Source organism: Arachis hypogaea, chromosome 9 (genome assembly GCF_003086295.3).
Source record: "Arachis hypogaea cultivar Tifrunner chromosome 9, arahy.Tifrunner.gnm2.J5K5, whole genome shotgun sequence".
In the NCBI taxonomy this organism is placed as follows: Eukaryota; Viridiplantae; Streptophyta; class Magnoliopsida; order Fabales; family Fabaceae; genus Arachis; species Arachis hypogaea.
Genome location: NC_092044.1, coordinates 41,632,612 through 41,650,915, shown reverse-complemented (window position 1 = coordinate 41,650,915; position 18,304 = coordinate 41,632,612). Strand labels below are relative to the sequence as shown.

The following is an 18,304-nucleotide window of genomic DNA, read 5'->3' as shown; positions in this document are numbered from 1 at the left end:
ATATACTAGCTCATCAATTGGCAGATTTGGCAATTACCATTCGAAGAGAGGCCAGGCTACAGAGAATTCGCCACATCAAGAGAATAGAGTAGAGCCAATCCGGGGGAGTTGAACCAAGGAAGTACATGGCAGCACTGAATCGAATGAGAAGGGAATGTACTCCAACAAGGGCAAGAAATAGAAATGAAGCGTTGAACATGAGCAGTGTTCATCGAGTCATTAGTAGTGGAGCGGAGAAAGCAAGCGGTCGCTGCTATGAAGAGGGAACAGATTAATGACGTGTCAAACAACACGTCGGATCTCGTCGGTGGAAAGTGCTTTCTGAATCAGCCTCATCGCCACCATCCAAAGAAGAGGAGAGAGGGGCCGATTCAATGCCAGGAGGGGCTGGGCTCACCAGAGTGAGCAACGGTGCATCACTGCCCGAGGTAGTGTCAAGTATGTGCGCTGCCCGAGTGCTGAGGGGAGATGGGGGTGCCAGGAGGAGGGGGGTATGACTCTATGAGGAAAGGAATGGGGAGAGAAGAAAGGGAAGAGATACGAAAGTGGGAGTGTAGGTGGTGAGAGAAGGGTTTTGTTCTTATTTTTTTAATATTATTTTTATTATTTATATTAATTATTAAGAGTAATTTGGTAAAAAATAAAATAAAATTAAAATAGAAAATGATAATTTTATAACGTTTTGTAATGTTGAAAATAATTTTAATAACAAAAAAGTTGAGAACGATTTTGATTTTGACCTCACACCTTAAGTACTAAAAAAGTACTTAGCCCTATTATTTACTATTATTTACTAAAACTAGTGTACCTGATGACTTGGTAGCTCAGTTACCAAGTCTCACACAACCCTATTTCACAACTTACCAAAACAAGAATACACAAAAAGAAAACACTTCATTTCCTTCTATATTACACCTTATTTACTAGTTTATTATTTACTAGTTTACTTTATTGCAGATTCAGCTGAAGTGGGTGGCCTAGTCACAACATGAGTAGTGGTAAAAACAAATATATTTTAAATTAAAAAGAAAAACCTAAATTATAATAAATACTCTCGCAAACATCAGTGGAATGCAATAACCTTAACATTTAAAAAAAAAAAGTCCCGTGTTATTCCAGTTTCCAGTTACACATTTCTACACTGAGAAAACACGAGTACACTTTCAGAGTGAAAATTCAAATGTATAAACCACAAAGGAACATGGCACGAGATTAAATCCCATGAAAGAACTGAGGATAGCTGAGAAGAGAAGCCTAGCATTAGCAGTAAACATCAAATGACTAAACTGAACAATTAAATGTAATAATAAAAATTAGAAAAATTGACAAAATTTCAAAACCAAAGAAAGCAGAACAAGTGAAGATGTGAAGATACACCTTGAGAACAGAATTTCTATGGCTATGTATTAAGCACAAGTCAAATGTACAATGCTTTCGTTGTCATATCTAAACCTTCTACCTACTTGAATATATGCCAGCTCGAGCATGATCCCCTCTAAATCCTCAACAGAGTCCATTAGAAAATATCTTGCAAGGATCAAAACTTCCATGACTCCATCATCTCCATTGAAAGAAAGCACACCAGCTGGATATATAACTTTTCCATTCAAAATTTATAGTAACAGCTCTCTAATAAAGTAGAATCTATCCAAGCAGGTTTGAAGAATACCACTAAAAAATTGATGATCAGTCAGTGTTTGGGATTTGCAAATCTTCCATGAAGCCACAGATCAAAGGGGCCTCCCAAGAAGAATCAATGCTCAGAAGTAGTTTACACAATAGCAAGAAAAGCTGCAAGTATTAATAACAATAGTCTGTAAATCATGACGAGAAAGAAGACCTGCAAATGATATAGAGTCGGTATAATTTAAATTTATACACAACTCATCCTACTAAGCCTACATTAATGATCAACACTCTGCCAAAATTACTTCTCTTTCAAAAGCCTAAGTTCTTTTATGACCCCAGATTATTTAACTTGGGAACAAGAGTTGCATTAGTTATTAAAAAAAAAAAATCGTTTAGCTACTATGTGCCTTTGGGCAGTGTTTGGTTAGTTTCCAATTTTCCATGCCCATGAGAAACATAGACACGGTGACACATGCTACTATTTGTCTGCTAAGACACAGATTTTTTATGAACATAGTAGCGCACAAATGCACACAAAATACATATCTTCACTGTCTGCCTTTCAAGCTGAGACACTAAGACACAATTTATAAGACATGAATTTTGACACTTTTATCCCTAATTATTTTTCAAATTGCCAATTTTATCCTACCCCCCCGCCCTTCTGTTTTTTACCACTCTCTGCTCTTCCCTCCTCGTTCCTCTACCACTGCGCTTCTATCACTCTTCGTCCCACTCATTCTCCTTTGGCTCTCTGTCTTTGTCTGTGCCAACTCCTCGCTCTGCTCTCACCCAGATCTGCTGCCTCTACTCCTCCCCCCCCCCCCCCTCACTCTTTGCCGCTCCTCCTTCTCACCCTCTCATTGTTCAAAGTCTGTCATCCTTCCTCCCTCCCTCTCACTATTCGCTGCCTCCCTTCTTCCTATCTTCCCTCTTTCTCTATGCAGATGTGTTGCGCTGCGCCTCTGCCTCTGCCTCGGCCCCTGCCCCTGCCCCTGCTCCCTTCTCCCGCTGCCTCCCTCATTTCCCTGCTTGTCTTTCGATTTTTCTGATTTTGGTTGATTATTATGGTGATTTTTCTGGGCTATGATTTCTTGTTAATTATAGATGATGAAGAATCATCTGATGGTGGTAGTTGTGGTGATCAGGGTAAATTTGATATTTTGATGAGTGTAACTTCTGTGTTTTGTCGTGTGTTTTGTTACCAAACAAAATCTAAAACTTTTGTATTTTTATGTCTATGTACTATTGTGTCTCTATATCTATGTCCACTTCTAGACAACAAACAAACAGAGCCTTTGTGCACATGTTAACTTTCCTACTAATAAAAATTTTTAAATTTTTTACTTTATTGAAAACATAATAAATGCATTGAACACTTAAGAGTAAAGTATATTTTTTGTCACCAATATTATTTTTTTCAAAAATACCTCTAACGTTTAATTTCATTCAATTTTGTCCCTATCCTTTACAATTCATTCAATTTTGTCTCTAACGTTTTCAATTTATGTCAAAATTACCTCCTGAATGTTTCAATTTTGTCCCTCACATTTTAGATGAAGTTAACATTCAGGGTAATTTTGACATAAATTGAAAACGTTAAAGACAAAATTGAATGAAATTAAATGTTAGGGGTATTTTTGAAAAAAAAAACCACAAACATTAGGAACAAAAAAATTACTTTACCCAAAACTTATATATTGTATAATTTTTATTAAAGAAATTAATTTATAACCTTAATATGTACCTTTAGGACATATGTCAGCTAGACTCAAAACAATATAGATTACAGAATACCATCATACCAAATCTTCCACTTCCACCTAACAGCAAAATTTATAACAATGAATAAACGTAGCCATAAAAGCAATAATATCAGATTTAGCTGAGAAAAGCTAAGCAAGGCTCAAAGAGCTATCCAACCTCTGAAATGTGCAATTTGCTGTCACCTTCCTTGAACCACTCTGTAATTTAGGACTAGGTCATCTTGTCTTTTCCATATGTAAGTTTTTACTGTAGCTAAGCTCATTTCGGGAGGCAATATCTGGAAATAACAAATAACAGTTCACTAACCATACTTCAATGAAAAATTGATATGATAACATCAAATAAATTAATTAGTCAATAACGCCATCGATCACTAAACTCTCTCTAGTTTATTTGGGAGAATCAATATAAAAAAGTAATCGGTACGGCAATCATTTGGGAAAAGGTGGGAACTAATTAACATGACTAAAACATATGCAGTAAAAACAGTCAGTATGAACAAAGCTAAAACTAGTACCTACATATGAAATACAATTACTCGGATCAATTTTAAGGCTTCAATTTAAGTGTTCTATGGTTTCAGTTAGACAAATCTAGTATACTGGGAAAAAATAAGGCCATTGTGGTACATAAAACTTTTTCGGGGCAAAAAATGCTCTTTCAAGTCTCATTTAGCTGGCCCTCTCATCACAAGTGAAAATAAGATCAATAAAGTATTACCTAAAAAAAGTATTATTTTTTACTAGGACTAGGAGCATATTTTGTTTTGCAAAGAACTGAATAGGAACTGACTTTTGCAATAAGAAGGCCAACCACATCAAAGCTATTGATCATCCATCATCGAAGTTTATAATCCAAAACATTGGAGAAAGTGCAAAATTCTAAGGGTATGTGCTAAGTATCTAAGCATAACTAACCCTACCTAGTGAGATAAGGCTTTGTTGTTGTTGTGTTAAGTATCTAAGCAAAGTGGTGAACTGGACTTTAAAAACTAGATGTTATGGGGAAGAATCATTCTTCTTAAATATCAAGCATCCCATACTATCCTATGTGGGACTTTGGGAACCCCATAATACCCAAGTCTCTAACAATACACCGCCTCTACAGAGCCAACGTTCACAGCGGCTTCACTCTATCGACAATTCGACATTGACCAAATGGTAGTCAATTGACTGTTGGCTATCAATATTCGGTATTCACCTTAATCCAGCCTATAGGTATCCCTTTCTGTGGTGCCGAAAACCAAAACTTTGATACTATTGTTAAGTATCTAAGGAAAGTAGGGAGCCCACCTTAGAAGCTAGCAATTATGGGAGAAGAACCACTTTCCTTAAATATGCATCAAGTATCTCATACTATTGGATGAAGGATTTTGGAGACTCCATAATACCCGAGTCCCTAACAATGTAACAGTTGGTAACAAGACAAAGGAAATAGGATGGGGTAGTGCAGAAAGGCTGAGGGTGATAACATTTCTTCTCGGTTTTTGGAATTATATTGAAATGCAAAAAATAATAGAAAGAAAAGAGTGCTGGTAATATTTGTGACACTGCCCCTCTCCTATTCTTCAATTCTTTTCTTCTGGATTTGCTACCTCAATTTTCCACTCCTACATATAACAAACTCTCAAATGAGGGAACTGCCAAAAAAGGTAAAGATGTCATGGCATCCTTGTAAGTCTTAAATGCCTCTTGAGCTTCTATCCCCCATCGAAAATTGTCTTTCTTGAGCAACTGAGTCAATGAACATGCAGTCTTTCCATAACCCTTCGCAAACCTTCCATAATAACCAGTCAATCCCAAGAATCCTCCTGGACTCTTGAGGTTGTTTGAGACAGGCCAATCTTGCATATCCCGAGTTTTCTTTGGATCAACAGCAACTCCCTTGGCTGGTGCAAAGCAACTCTTCTTGATATTCACAAATAATTGCTGCTGCTGCAATATCTCAAAAACAGTCCGCAAATGCAACATGTGAGTGGGAGTCAGGGCTGTATATGAGAATATCATCAAAGAAAACCAGTAAAAATTTCCTCAAATATGGCCTTAAAACCTTGTTCGTGAGGGCTTGGAAGGTGAAGGAGAACTAGTAAGCCCATAGGGCATTACCAAAAATTCATAATGCCCTTCATGAGTACAAAATATTCTTTTGCGAATATCATCCTCATTCAACTGAATTTGGTGGTACCTGGACTTCAAATGCAATTTGGAAAAAATCTGCATCCCTCCACTCTCATCTAGTAATTCAACAATTATCGAAATCAGAAATTTATTGGGGACGATTATCTTGAGGGCTTTTTAATCTAAGCACAACCTCCAAACTTCTTCTTTCTTCACTACAATAACAAGACTTGAAAAAATACTAGTACTTGGCTTTATCACACCTGATTGCAACAATTCATCAACAATAATCTCTATTTCATTTTTCTGACAAAGGGGATACCTGTAGGGACATACGTGTGGGTTTTTAGCACCACCCTCCTTCAGTACAATCATGTGATCTTGTTCTCTTCTTCCTCAAAGGTAGATACAATTTTCGCACTACTTTAGTAGAAATGAAATTGACTTCAGCTCCTGAACCTACTAACACCACCAGTCCACCACTATGTTATGCTCCCTCTAACTCGTCAATAACATGGCTAAAGCCTTCTTCCTCGGCAACACCATTTTCTCCCTCATCTCCCATTAATAGAGTAAGCAGAAGAGAAGTTCTAGAAGGGTCCAAGTTTAGATGGATCCGAATCTGTTAGACCTGTCAGAGACTCTAACTAAAGAGTGGAATGCACTTCTGCTCCATATGTTCTAACCAAGTATATACTGAGCTGAGCATTAATTTGGTAAAAATATAACAGAATATCCATTCTCTATTCTCTCTCTCTTCACTTTATCTCTGATTCTCAAACTCTATCACCCATCAATAGAATCTGATATTGTTTGTGTTGACAAATATGTTCAAGATTCCATTTTCCTCCAAATTTGAAACAAAACCCCTTACATTGTCCTTCATTGGAAAAGTGTGCCACCTTTCCCTTGTTTGGGTTATAATTGCTGATGCTAGCCCCAACAGACTGGGTCTTCCCTGGGCTAGACCCACTACTGCAACCCCAGGTCAGGTCGAGGCGAGAATCGAATTCGACCTACTCCTTCCAATCACGTCATTGTTTCCCCTCGTCTCCCTCGTGTAAACACACCCGTATCGCACCAAGTCAAATTACGATTGTCAATTGCATGGGCTCGATTCATCAGCTCTTACCTTTGGTTTCAATCCATTCATGAAAATATACATGAGGGTCTCGTTTCCCAGGTTTCATTGAGTTCGAGCTACTAACTCAGTCTCAGCGGTATTGCATCATTGACCCCACCTGTCGGATCTCCAACAATGGTTCCAATGGGTTCACTAGTGCTCCTGGGGGCTGGTTGGAACTCCTTTAGAACAGTCCTGCTTGTGTTTGTTCCTCCCACTACTCAAAGCAAGAACCTATCTGTTCAGAGAAATCACTACATTGAGCTTCTAACTCTGAGAAACCCAAAAAAAAAAATCCCTCTACTCAGACAAGCCATCCACATGCATCCTCTTCGTCAAACAATGGAATCCCCACCTTCACAGTATCTGCACGAATAGGAGCCAAAATCTCTGTTCTCTCGTCATTCTAATCTTCATTCATGTTTGGGTTCCTTCAGTCCGTGTGGTGCCGATACCCTTCCTGAGTTCACCTTCACTAGTTGCTTAGATCCTAGAGCTGCTTCATTATCAGCTACACGTTTCAATTTGTTCTAGAATCTGGCTCTCCAACGAATCCATCCTAACCTTCACTGCAGCTAGAGCACAGTTTAGAGACCATCCAAGAAGCTCTCCCTAAATTGATAGCATTGATGCCAGTTGTAACAACTGGTACCGAGAAATAAAGGAAATAGGACCAAGTGATAAATAAAGGCTTATATAGAGAGTGAATCAGAGTGATAACAATTTGTAGATTTTGGAATTATATTTAAATGCAAGAAATAATAGAAAGAAAATGGTGATGGTAGCATTCGAGAGACTACCCTTCTAGTATTCTTCTATTTTTTTTCTTCTAGATACCCTAACTCATTTCCATTCCTATATATAACCAACTCTCCTATCTTTCCTAAGACAGAATTACCCTAGGATCACACACCCATCCCACTACCTCTACCATCTGGCAGGATTTGTTGCATATCTGGTGGTCCCTCATCATTTGCTTTTCTTTTTTCTTATTCTTTCTGTTGTAAGAAAAAGGAAGAGATGGAATTCTCCGTGAATAAGGCTTGGACCCTGGTGCTACCTCTATTGCTTCCTCATTTGAACCTTCTTTCCCACTTTCATCATTACTAGGGTACGTAATAGTATGATATGCCTTTTATAATGTGTATGGCACATCACAATTGGCAACAAATTGCAATCACGATAGCCAATGGATTCTAAAGAACATATCAATGGATGGATGTGTAGGCTAATAATATTAAAATAGATCACAAACTTCCCAAGTAAAACCCCTAGAAAACTCTATTGTTTACCAAAAACGCTATTTTACAAAAAAATCAGCGATCACATATTTGTATTCTTTTAGACACTTTTAATGTGTATTTTGCGTTCCTAACATATATTCTATATGGGTGGCTGATTTGGAATCTGAGTTTTTGAGTGCACATAGCACGGTTGATTATTTACATTGTCATTAGACTGCATTTATGAGAACAAATAACTTGCCTGATTGTTACACAAAATTTCAATAGAAGGCCTAATCTTTTGCCAGGACTTGGATCCAGATCGAGTAGGTCCCTCCCGAACTGCTTGGTGCTGTATCTGTGACCCAGCAAGTCCAGGGGCAACATTTCCATCAGCATTCCCATTATCAAGTGGTTTGTCAAGCACCAGCTTTTCTAAAACATAAGTAACAACCTAGGGAAAAAAGGTAAAAGAAGAAAGAATAGTTCAATTGAATGCTCCGAAAAAAAAAATTGTCTAGGTGAAATATGCTCACAAAATGCATTTAGAAACAAAGCAATAAATCTTTTGAAAAAAGGATCATAGTCAACTACGCATCCATGTAATGTGCAAGATTCTAACAGCTATAACTTTTAGTATCGTTTTTTAGCCTTCCTATACTTCTAATATTGGGCTATTCTCGAATTGATCTAAACTTCTTAATGGGGCTTCTACAAATCTTCTCATGTGACCAAATTATTTGAGGCAAGATTCTACGGTATTTTCCACAACCCAACTTTCTTTACAATCCATCAAGTCAGTTAAATGATAAAATAACAATAGAAATGAGAGGGAAACAATTTCCATTTGCCAAATATTATGAAATATTAAAGCTTACTTTATGAACTCTTAATATTCGTGGAGCACTTAGCTTCCCTTGAGTGAGGATCTGAGCAATTGAACCATCACATGGATGCAAAAAGAAACTGCATCTGCAGATGTTATCAAAAAAGATAAAAGAATTCACATTAAAGAGAATATTATACAACTGGTCCAAGACCAATGATAATCACTTAGATTTCCAGACATAATTGCTACCATGGTCAGAAACTCAAATCCACAAAGTTATGCAGAGGTCTATAAAAGTAAGACCAAACAAAATAAAAGCAATCCTTTACTGGAAAGGACAAAAGTTAAAGATGTTCAAAAATGCAATGAGCAACATGGAAAAGCAATCATCAGACACCATTGGATTGAGAAAGCAGATTTTTACAGCTCAAATGTGCAAACTATTTTCTCTTAAGAGTGGCATGGTAAGTACAATTGTGTTTTGTTAGTGTATCTAGTTGTCATTCAGAAAATAGAAACTTAAAATCATCAACGCAAACCTAAGATATGTCTTTTGAGCTCTTATAATAAAATTAATATTGAATCTGGGAAAATATCAATCACACTGCGTTAACAAAATGTGGAAATTGGCGGCCTGTGAGCAAGATTTCTTCCTTGCTACTACAAGCATGAGTTACCTGCAGCATCTTTTTACAAAAAGGAAAGGAACCGGAAGGTAAAAAGTTACTTAGTATTTTCTCTAGGAGGTAGTCGGTTATTCAATAAACAATCCAAACACCACAGAGGCAAGTCTTTCTCATCCTCAGTTCCATCTAAGTCGGTCATTTTCTTTCTCCATGGAACTCCATGAGTTCCCTCCGTAACAATGGAAGGAGGGGAAATAACTGAGAATTCAAACGGAGGATAAACCATAGCATCATTCTCAGAACTACCATCAACCTCAACTCCTGAATGAGCATGACATTTAGTAGCAATATCCTTCAAATCTCCGTTAGCAGAAGCTGGGCTTCCTGTTCTTTTCTTTTGTTCTATCAACCACTGAGCAAAGAGACCTTTGAGGGTTTCACGAGCCAAGTTGACCTGTAGAGTAACAGGAACAATCATTAATTGCTGTGATATATTTAAAGCAGGTACCAATTTCGAAAGTTGGTAGACTGTTGGCATTCTCAATGAGTCCACAACCCTCCTACATCTGATAACCATAGAAGCACATAATAGAAAACCTCCACAGAAATATAACTTTTAAATAAATACTACATTCATGATATTAGAACATGGCAAGGATAATTCTGGCAGACAGGAGAAAGCATAGTTATCAGACACGGACCAGCAATTGATCCGGTCAAGACACTGGAGTTACTCAATGGTTCAACCAGTGGGTCACTAGTTGAACCATTTAAATAAAACTAATTAATACAATATTTAAAAATATAATTTAATATCAGTTGTGTAATATATAACTATCAACAACAACTAAACCTTATCCCAATAGGTGGGGTCAACTACATGGATCAAACGACGTCATTATGTCCCATCATCTATTAGTTATGTAACATATTTCTTATTTATAATAATAATAATAATAATAAATAAATAAAAAATAAAAACTGTATAACAAGGAACAGCTTAGTAAGTGGTTGTCAAGTTGTTACACATCCTCAAGGTCCCTTGCTTGAACCCAGGGGAGCCACTTTTTTATAATTGGCGCGCACACACTGACATCAACATGATGTCATGTGCGCATGTCCCAACTGCTGACCCATCTAGTTAACATGTGCAGTTCTGACCAGCTTTACTGGTCTGATTGGTGATTGGTTTATTTAATTGCATGAGTGCTCAAAACATCAAACCAGGGGTCCAGTTCACTGGTGTTCCTGCCAAATCAGCCAGTCCGGTTTGACAACTATGGAACAAAGAATAAAATTGGGAAGATCTTTGTCTACCCAAATAAATACATAAGGAAAACCATTATGTTTTACTGACTGTAATCGATGACACAAGAATGTAGATGAACGATGTCAACAACGGTATAAACTCAACATTATTATTATTATTAATTACATAGGCTGCAAATTGATTGTCACAGTTATATATGTAAAGAAATATTAAAAGAAGGAGAGGTACATGACTAATAATTCATCCATTTACCTTATCCTCTTCAGGCTTGCCTAAAATATTAAGGTCAGCGGAATACATCTCTGCAGAAAAGCATTGGGGAGTGTCCAAATGCACAGACAAACTTCCAAGCCTGGTATCCACTGTGAACCATGCAGGAATGCTAACCTGAAGCAGCGCAGAATTATTTTTTTTATATAAAAAAAAAGAAGCCAGAATAAATTAAACTAAAAACCAAATAAAGAACATGATCATGTATAAATTATCAGTAAGCATATCATCATACCATCTCAAACAGCTCTTCCTTTTTCTCCTCCAACGAAACCTAAATGTTCACATGTGAAGCATGAAATATTTTGAAAATCACAAATGAGGTCCATCAGCTAGAACTTTGCAAATAATGAAAACTATAGCTAAGCGTATTCCTACAAACAAGACTAATGTGTAGGTTATCCATCAAAAGTAACACCAATTCTTACCTTCCCAAAATCTTCAATAACAACACCTTTAGTAATTTCGCACAATTTCACTGAACCCGAGGAATCCTATAAAGAAAGCCATTTATCAGCAGTGTGCATAACACAGAAAGATTATGAAACTAACAGTAGAATAATATTAATTATTAATGGGTAATGGTATTATTACCTTTGTCAGGACATGCCTCTTATTATTTAAAACTTCATGCTGTATTATAGCAGGGATACCAGGAATAGTCAAGGTTGGTTCTTTATATGCAGGAACCTAACGATATTTATAATGGCAGCAACAAGATGCAAAAGTATTAGCTCCCCAAAACCAAAAGAACATCTAAATTTGAAAAGAAACTTCTTTGGAAGATAGATCTGTGTATACCAAAAAGGAAGAACTACAAAGGAATGCCAAATATGCTTCATCTTTAGAAGCCCATATTCAGAGTTGTACAGCACTAGTAGACAAAATAATAAAATTGGAAAATTGAAATTGAGAGATAAATGTAACATACAGGAGTAGATCCTTCTAGTGACACCCTCGCTCTCGAAAAGGACAAATTTCCAGCTAAGAAAGAATTGCCACTTTCGAAAATCTTTTGAGGGTTGCGCCCTTCAGCAGGCCATCTATGAACAGAAGAATCAGTTGATGCAACCCATATGCTATCATCATGCAAAGCTAACTGAAGTATGGGGTGTTTGCCTGTACAAAGCAAAACACTTTCCCTCATTTGCAAGTCTGTAATGTATAACTGGAGGTAGAAAAGAATTAGCGATTAGAACATGTGCTCATGATTTCAATAGAAGACGTCACATCAAGGCATCATTACTTAAAGGTTATTTTTAAAGGAAAACTGCACTCACTGATAAGTCTCTACCACCACTATAAACATGACTAAATGAAGGAGTGCTGGCAAGAGCCCAGACAGAATCTGTATGAACTGCATAAGAGTGGATACAACGCTGCTGACCAAGATCCCAAAGCCTATATGGCAAAATGGCGAGATGGGTCAACCAGATATAATAAACAAAAATACTTATAACAATGTATACACACACTACCTTATCATAGAGTCTGAAGATCCTGATATACAAAACCTGCCATGATGAATGCTAAAAGAATCTTTAGCTGTTGTATGACAAAAGTACTTTGCTATTCAATCTAACAAAATTTAGAAAATGAAAGGTGCCTAGTCATATGCAATACAAAATACACCAAACAACATACCATTCAGTATACCATCAACCATAGCAATATGTAGCGAAAATGCCAATGAAAATACTGTTGCTTACTTGCATAGTTGCAAGAAGTTGTGGCAATATATAGAAATACCATGTGAGGACAATCATAACAGGAAGAGATAGAATCTAAAATTAATAAATAAAAAGGACAAGGCACAAGAGTAAGATCATAACCCAAATCCCAGTAAACAACTGTTGGTATGAAAGGGGCAGTGATGGAGAAATTGGTCAAATATTTTGTGAAAATTTATATAGTCACTCAACAAACCTCCCAGTAGGATCCAGAAGAAGAGCCCTGATGTTATCTGTATGTCCTTTTAGCTTCAAAGTTTTTGATCCGGATCTTGCGTCCCACAGACGGACAACCTAGATGAAAATAAAGTAGAAATAAATAAGCCATGCTCTTCATAGTAGAGACAACATCACACAAGATATATTATAAGATTCAATAAAATATAATTCAACTAAACGCCGTTTAAATTCCAAAGTAAAAAGCAGCAGCCTCAATAGAACGTAACATTCTACCTTTTCTGTGCCACCAGAGACAAGAAGGGTTCCAACTTCATTCATTGCCAAAGCATAAACAGACTCCTTGTGGCCTTTTGCAGCAATTGGAATGTATCCTTCAGTTTGAGTACTGTGCAAGGATATACTGTTACTTGAGCTGCTGCTTCGTAAGGCTATAGTAGATTTTGAGTTGCAAGAACCGTTGATAACATTTGAAGTTTCATCATCCATAATATCATTGCACTTTGAAGCAAGTGCAGCTTCAAGATCCCATATAAATACCTCCCCGCCAAGGCCACCAGAGGCAATGATATTGCTCTAAAATTCATTAGACTATTAAAGGATTAGAAAATGGATTTTATAAGATACAAACTTTAAAGTCAACTAAACTATCTATTAGATTTAACTCAAGCACAGAGCAAACCAGAACATGAACCATTAGCTGGTTCTGCTAGTAAAAACAATGTGAAAGTTTGAAATGCTTACATTTTTTTCAGCCGCTGCAAGGCAAGTAACATAATCTGAGTGTTGGCAGTGTGTCCTATTACAAACTCCATTGGACAAGGCATTCCATGTCTGGCACAAACATACAGCAATCCGATTAAATGGAGAAAAGAGTTAAATCAACTGGGAATACTAGGAGAAGAGAGTGAATAGACTAGACAAAATAACAGCAAGCAATCAACAGACCTTAAGGGTAGTATCTGATGAACAAGAAACAAGTGTACCATCTCCCACAAGAACTACATCATTAACCTGAAAAATTAAGAATAAATGCTAAAATTATACTTCAATTCTTTTACGAACTGTGTCAGTATCATGTTTTGTTGGCACGGGGAGTTCATTATTTCCATATCAACTGATTTAGCGTGTAATTGTGAACATTCAAGGGCCTTTAATTGAAAAGATCTGAAGAAACTAGCAACTGGAATCACTTGTGAGGTATATTTACCCAAACAAAAGACATTGACAAGGAAAGAGTATGAAACGACACATGATGAAATAACAGTTAAGAGAAGTTCAGGAACTCACAGACTAGAAATTTTCTCTTTCAGTATTCAAACAGATTTCAATTGTGAGTTTAGAATCATTTCTGTATACAACAGAGACCAAGGGGCTTTTATTACATTACCATCTCAGATTTGACTTTTCTACTATAATAAGACTACTGACATCGTAATATCATAAGGGGAAGAAAAAGAAGAGAAAAGAAATTACTAAAGGCAATTAAAAAGTACATTAACTATAGGTATGATTGATGAAGCACTCTACAAAATGAAACAAAAATGCTATATCAAGATTCAACCATTACAAACTTACAGATTAAGTACAAGAAAAATATATACATTTCAATCAGATATCATAAACAGGTCAATCCAAGACATCCTATGAATGAGGAATAGAGGTATACTGCATAGTAAGCAGCTACCTCATGCTCCATTATATACAACTTCAACAGGACCACAGAGATTGGGTATTCAAGCAAGACAATGCATGCATAATTAACATTTATACTCATAAATTCCATCCTATGAAAATGTTAAATAATCCTATGAAAATGTTAAATAATTAGAGGAGTAACCATAGGTTGAAAAAAATAAACATCTTCTGAAGGTTAATTAATAAATCGAGTGTCACTAATAAATGAAAAAGAAGAAAATTAAAATGAATAAATATAAGAATTACCCAATCAACATGAGATTCAAAAGTAGCAGAGCACGTCGCGGCATCATCACCTAGTGACCATCGTTTTAGCTTGCCATCACGGCTCCCAGTGAAGAGATAATCGGACACATCAGAGACTGCAGACTTGAGTACAACCAAACAATTTATGCCTGCACAATGCTGCAGAAAGGAACCAGCATTCAAGTGAGTAAGATAAATAACAAAGAAATTTTTCAAATTTTAATAAGTTACAAACTAGAATGTACAAGAATGCATGATTAATGCAGAGCAAGCATCCATTATATAACACCACTCTCAGTATAATTTTAAGTACCTAGCTAAGATTAGGTACCCAAGTGAAGCATACATAATGCTGTCAACTCTTAAGAAGGAAATAATCAATCGCATCTAGCTGACAGGTTTATAGGCAAATGTAAAAGAAAATATTCCTGGAGATAAAGATAGAAATTACAAGAAACAAATGGAAACAGAACAAAAAGATAATAAGTTCACCTTTGTATCATCAGCATCATTCAAAATATAAGTTAATCTTTTCTCCTTTCTAGGGCGAGTTGAGTTGTTTGCTGTGTTACCAGAACTACCCACACGGTGCATTGCAAAATCTATGACAATATCTAGGAGTAAATAAAGAAAATACAAATGGTATTATACTAAATTAAATAATTTACTTCAACCATGTACAACTCACATGGCATAACAAAAAAATAATATTCGTAAGTAATTAGCAATATGAGAAACTGATAATTTCCAAAAGTTGAATACTTTGTTGCATCTCATGGTTTTATAAAAACTTAGGTCCACCACCTTGACCTTATAAAAAGCTATGTTGATGAAATCCAGCTAGTGCAGTTGCACATACGTGGTACCACAATATTCTAAATTGAGATTCCAGTAGAGAAGATAACTAGAATGTTAAAAAGTTACAATAGAAATAATAAATAAATAAATGATAAGATGAATACCATTGTCATAGTGATCTGATACCAAGTTTTCACTTGAACATCGCATTATACATTACGGTAACAGCAAATGCTTAAAATGGTGGTATTGGCATAAGTCAATACTTGATGTTTTCCATGAACCAATATAATACTAGACTGATATTGGCTTATTATAATGCTTGACCAAGAAATACCATAAAGACACAAACACATGTATGGAGTACATCAAAGTGTACCAAAGTACTGGTACCAGAATACGTAGCCAGTATCCATATGTAAACTGAGAAACTCTTCAAACAACTTTTGAAAATAAATTAAACACAATTCCGATATGTTATCAGATCCTGTCTTACGGCTATTTATAAGCGATCCACGGATATCCAATCCTGCAAACTTTATACTCAAAATGTCCGGTGCAATATGTCAACAGGGAGGGGGATTTGTTCGAGTCTCATATTGCCTATACATAAGGTGTAGATGGCCTTCGTAAATGATTGTGGCACCCCTCCACCCAAGAACAAACCTTTGAAATTGGATTAGATCCACTTAATTCTAATTGAGACCATGCATCTCTTCAAGGATATTTGTTTAAAAAAGAAAAAGTGTACCCATGCATCTTAGGTTAAAAGTCACCTTGTTGGATCAAGGATTTCCACACTTTGAACTTTAAGGTAATGCCTCAAACAGACTCATTAGAAAGGTAACCTTGGAGCAATGGTTAAGTTGTCTTCATGTGGCCTCAAGCTCATGGGTTCAAGCTATGCAAATGCCTCTGTCAAGTCAGATTGCCTACATTACACTCTTCGGGTGTAATCTTTCCCCAAACCCTGTGTAATGTGGGAGTTTCTGCACCAGTCTGCCTCAAACGAACTCGTTACACCAGACCCAATAACAAGGTACCAAAATTGTTGGTTTTTTAAAAAAAATAAATAAATAATGTCTCTGCCAATTTGGGAGCTCCAAATTTATCCCCATCACCATCAGCAATAACAAATCTACATTCCACCTTTACTAAAGCCACCAACATAACAAAGAATTTACTAGTGTTCATCAATCCTTACAATCAAGAACAAAAAGTAAAATTAAAAATTAACGTTTAGGGGTGGTGGTAATGGGTGGTGGTAAGGGGTGGGGGTTGGGGTGGGGTGGGGTTGGAGTTAGTGATCTGGATTTAGGTTAGGATTATGATTGGGGACTCACTAGGAGCAAATTTGTCTAAAAATTAACATTTCTTAATGGAAGGTCACTTTGAAAGTTTATTGCAACATTAGGGACATTTGGAAAATAAAACAATTTTGGAAACAATTTTGATTTTTGACAAAAATCTTGAAGACCAAATCAGTACTTTACATTTTATCTTATAAAGAAGGTTTGAAGAACAAAAGTACAAAACAACTCTAAAATCTCAAGGGCACCATCGCTGAGATGTGCAAACACTTCCAGGAAAGTCCCCTGCCTGCCATAGCAACACACTAAGCTAAGCCATGGATTTTATGATTAAATGAATCAAGCACATCCAATAACCTACCAAGACAGCAATGCTCCAATGATATCCAAAACCCGAATGGAAAAAATAAAAAAATAATAAAGGAAAGCAAATACTTTTCTTGTACTGAGCCAAACTATAGCACATATACTAAATACATTCCCAAGAACAATTCCCGTCTTCCAATCACTTCTCAACTTGTGCACAAAACAATTCTTTTTTCTACCATTGAATGAGTTTAACCTTAGCCCTTGGTCTTTGCAAACTAAAGGCGTCCATCAGACACAAGCTTTTCACTCAATCCAAGCTCCAAACTCCACACACATCTGACATTGAATTCACAGAGCTCTTAAATGTGAATCCATATCCAAATACGTAGTTGCATAATCAATCACCAAACACAAACCTGGCTTAACCTCTCTCAAACACCCGAAATCATTCCCCAAAAAACTTCCAGAAAAAACAATATATATCAACCAAACTAAATTAATTTAGAAAACGAAACAAACTAGAACCGTTAACCAGCTAACAAAATTATTAGATAAGACATTTCGACGCCGCATAACTAACTTATTGCGAGATGCATAAGATTTCTCTCTACAATTGAAGGAATCGAAACTAAGCTAAACTAAAAGATCAAACAAAGACCAAACAAAAAGAAAAAAAATGTAATAGCAGAAGCGGCAAAAATAAAAAGATAATGAGAAAGCTCCAACCTCAATCAGTGGCGACGAATGAATGTGTAGCACCTTTTTAGCTGCTAATATTGTTTCCACTGGGGGAGCTTGAGAAAGGTTGTTAGAGAGAGAGAGATGAGTGAAACAGCGTGGCTGTAAAAGGCCAAGCGAATTTTGTGTGGCACCTGATTTGACTCGGTGTAAAACCTTTTAACTGAGGATAAAATTGCCTTTTCGTGTTTAGAAGAAAATTAGAAATTTGATTCTTAAGAAAGATTTTCTTTTTGTATTTCATCGAGTAATAATTTTTCTTAAAAAACAAAACATTCATACTGCACATCCATATAAAATGTATATTTAAGTTATTCAAGTTGGCCCAAACCCAAATTCACTCAGGCTCATTAATAAAATGTGACTCCACGTACCAAAGAGACAGAAACCTCCGTTGCTTTATTTACGTTTCATTATAAAAAAACGTTACTTTTTCTTCAACAC

At 36.3% G+C, this 18,304-nt stretch overlaps 1 protein-coding gene across 19 annotated transcripts; it reads right to left on the bottom strand.

Moving 5' to 3' along the window:
- Positions 1-1,260: 1,260 nt before the first annotated feature.
- On the bottom strand, positions 1,261-18,140 carry LOC112710902 (uncharacterized). Of its 19 annotated transcripts, none has more exons than XR_011865700.1 (21): positions 17,849-18,140; positions 15,198-15,307; positions 14,706-14,864; positions 13,710-13,775; positions 13,506-13,595; positions 13,038-13,337; positions 12,781-12,878; positions 12,333-12,368; positions 12,135-12,255; positions 11,786-12,022; positions 11,449-11,544; positions 11,283-11,348; positions 11,090-11,128; positions 10,837-10,971; positions 9,416-9,768; positions 8,738-8,831; positions 8,122-8,313; positions 3,553-3,673; positions 3,377-3,452; positions 1,670-1,791; positions 1,261-1,597 (listed from the first exon to the last, which is right to left on the bottom strand). XR_011865700.1 is itself a non-coding variant. In XM_072202939.1 (19 exons), the coding sequence occupies exons 2-18, from the start codon at positions 15,297-15,299 to the stop codon at positions 3,575-3,577; spliced, it is 2,283 nt and encodes a 760-aa protein (XP_072059040.1). In that variant the 5' UTR covers positions 15,300-15,307; positions 17,849-18,140; the 3' UTR covers positions 1,261-1,791; positions 3,553-3,574. The 19 variants fall into 19 exon arrangements, 3 of the variants coding, with proteins under 3 accessions (XP_072059040.1, XP_025619149.1, XP_072059038.1); XR_011865699.1 differs by having other exon boundaries at positions 1,261-1,585; XR_011865689.1 differs by having other exon boundaries at positions 12,333-12,383; positions 15,198-15,319; positions 17,849-17,995.
- Between the last annotated feature and the right edge of the window lie 164 nt (positions 18,141-18,304).

Bases quoted from the DNA above. Each gene is read 5' to 3' on its own strand.
- LOC112710902 (XM_025763364.3), bottom strand. From the start codon at position 15,299: ATGCACCGTGTGGGTAGTTCTGGTAACACAGCAAACAACTCAACTCGC. The intron at 14,865-15,197 runs GTGAACTTATTA...TCCTTTCTGCAG, and splicing joins ATGATGCTGATGATACAAAG to CATTGTGCAGGCATAAATTG. The intron at 12,879-13,037 runs GTAGAATGTTAC...ATTTTCATCTAG, and splicing joins TCTCTGGTGGCACAGAAAAG to GTTGTCCGTCTGTGGGACGC.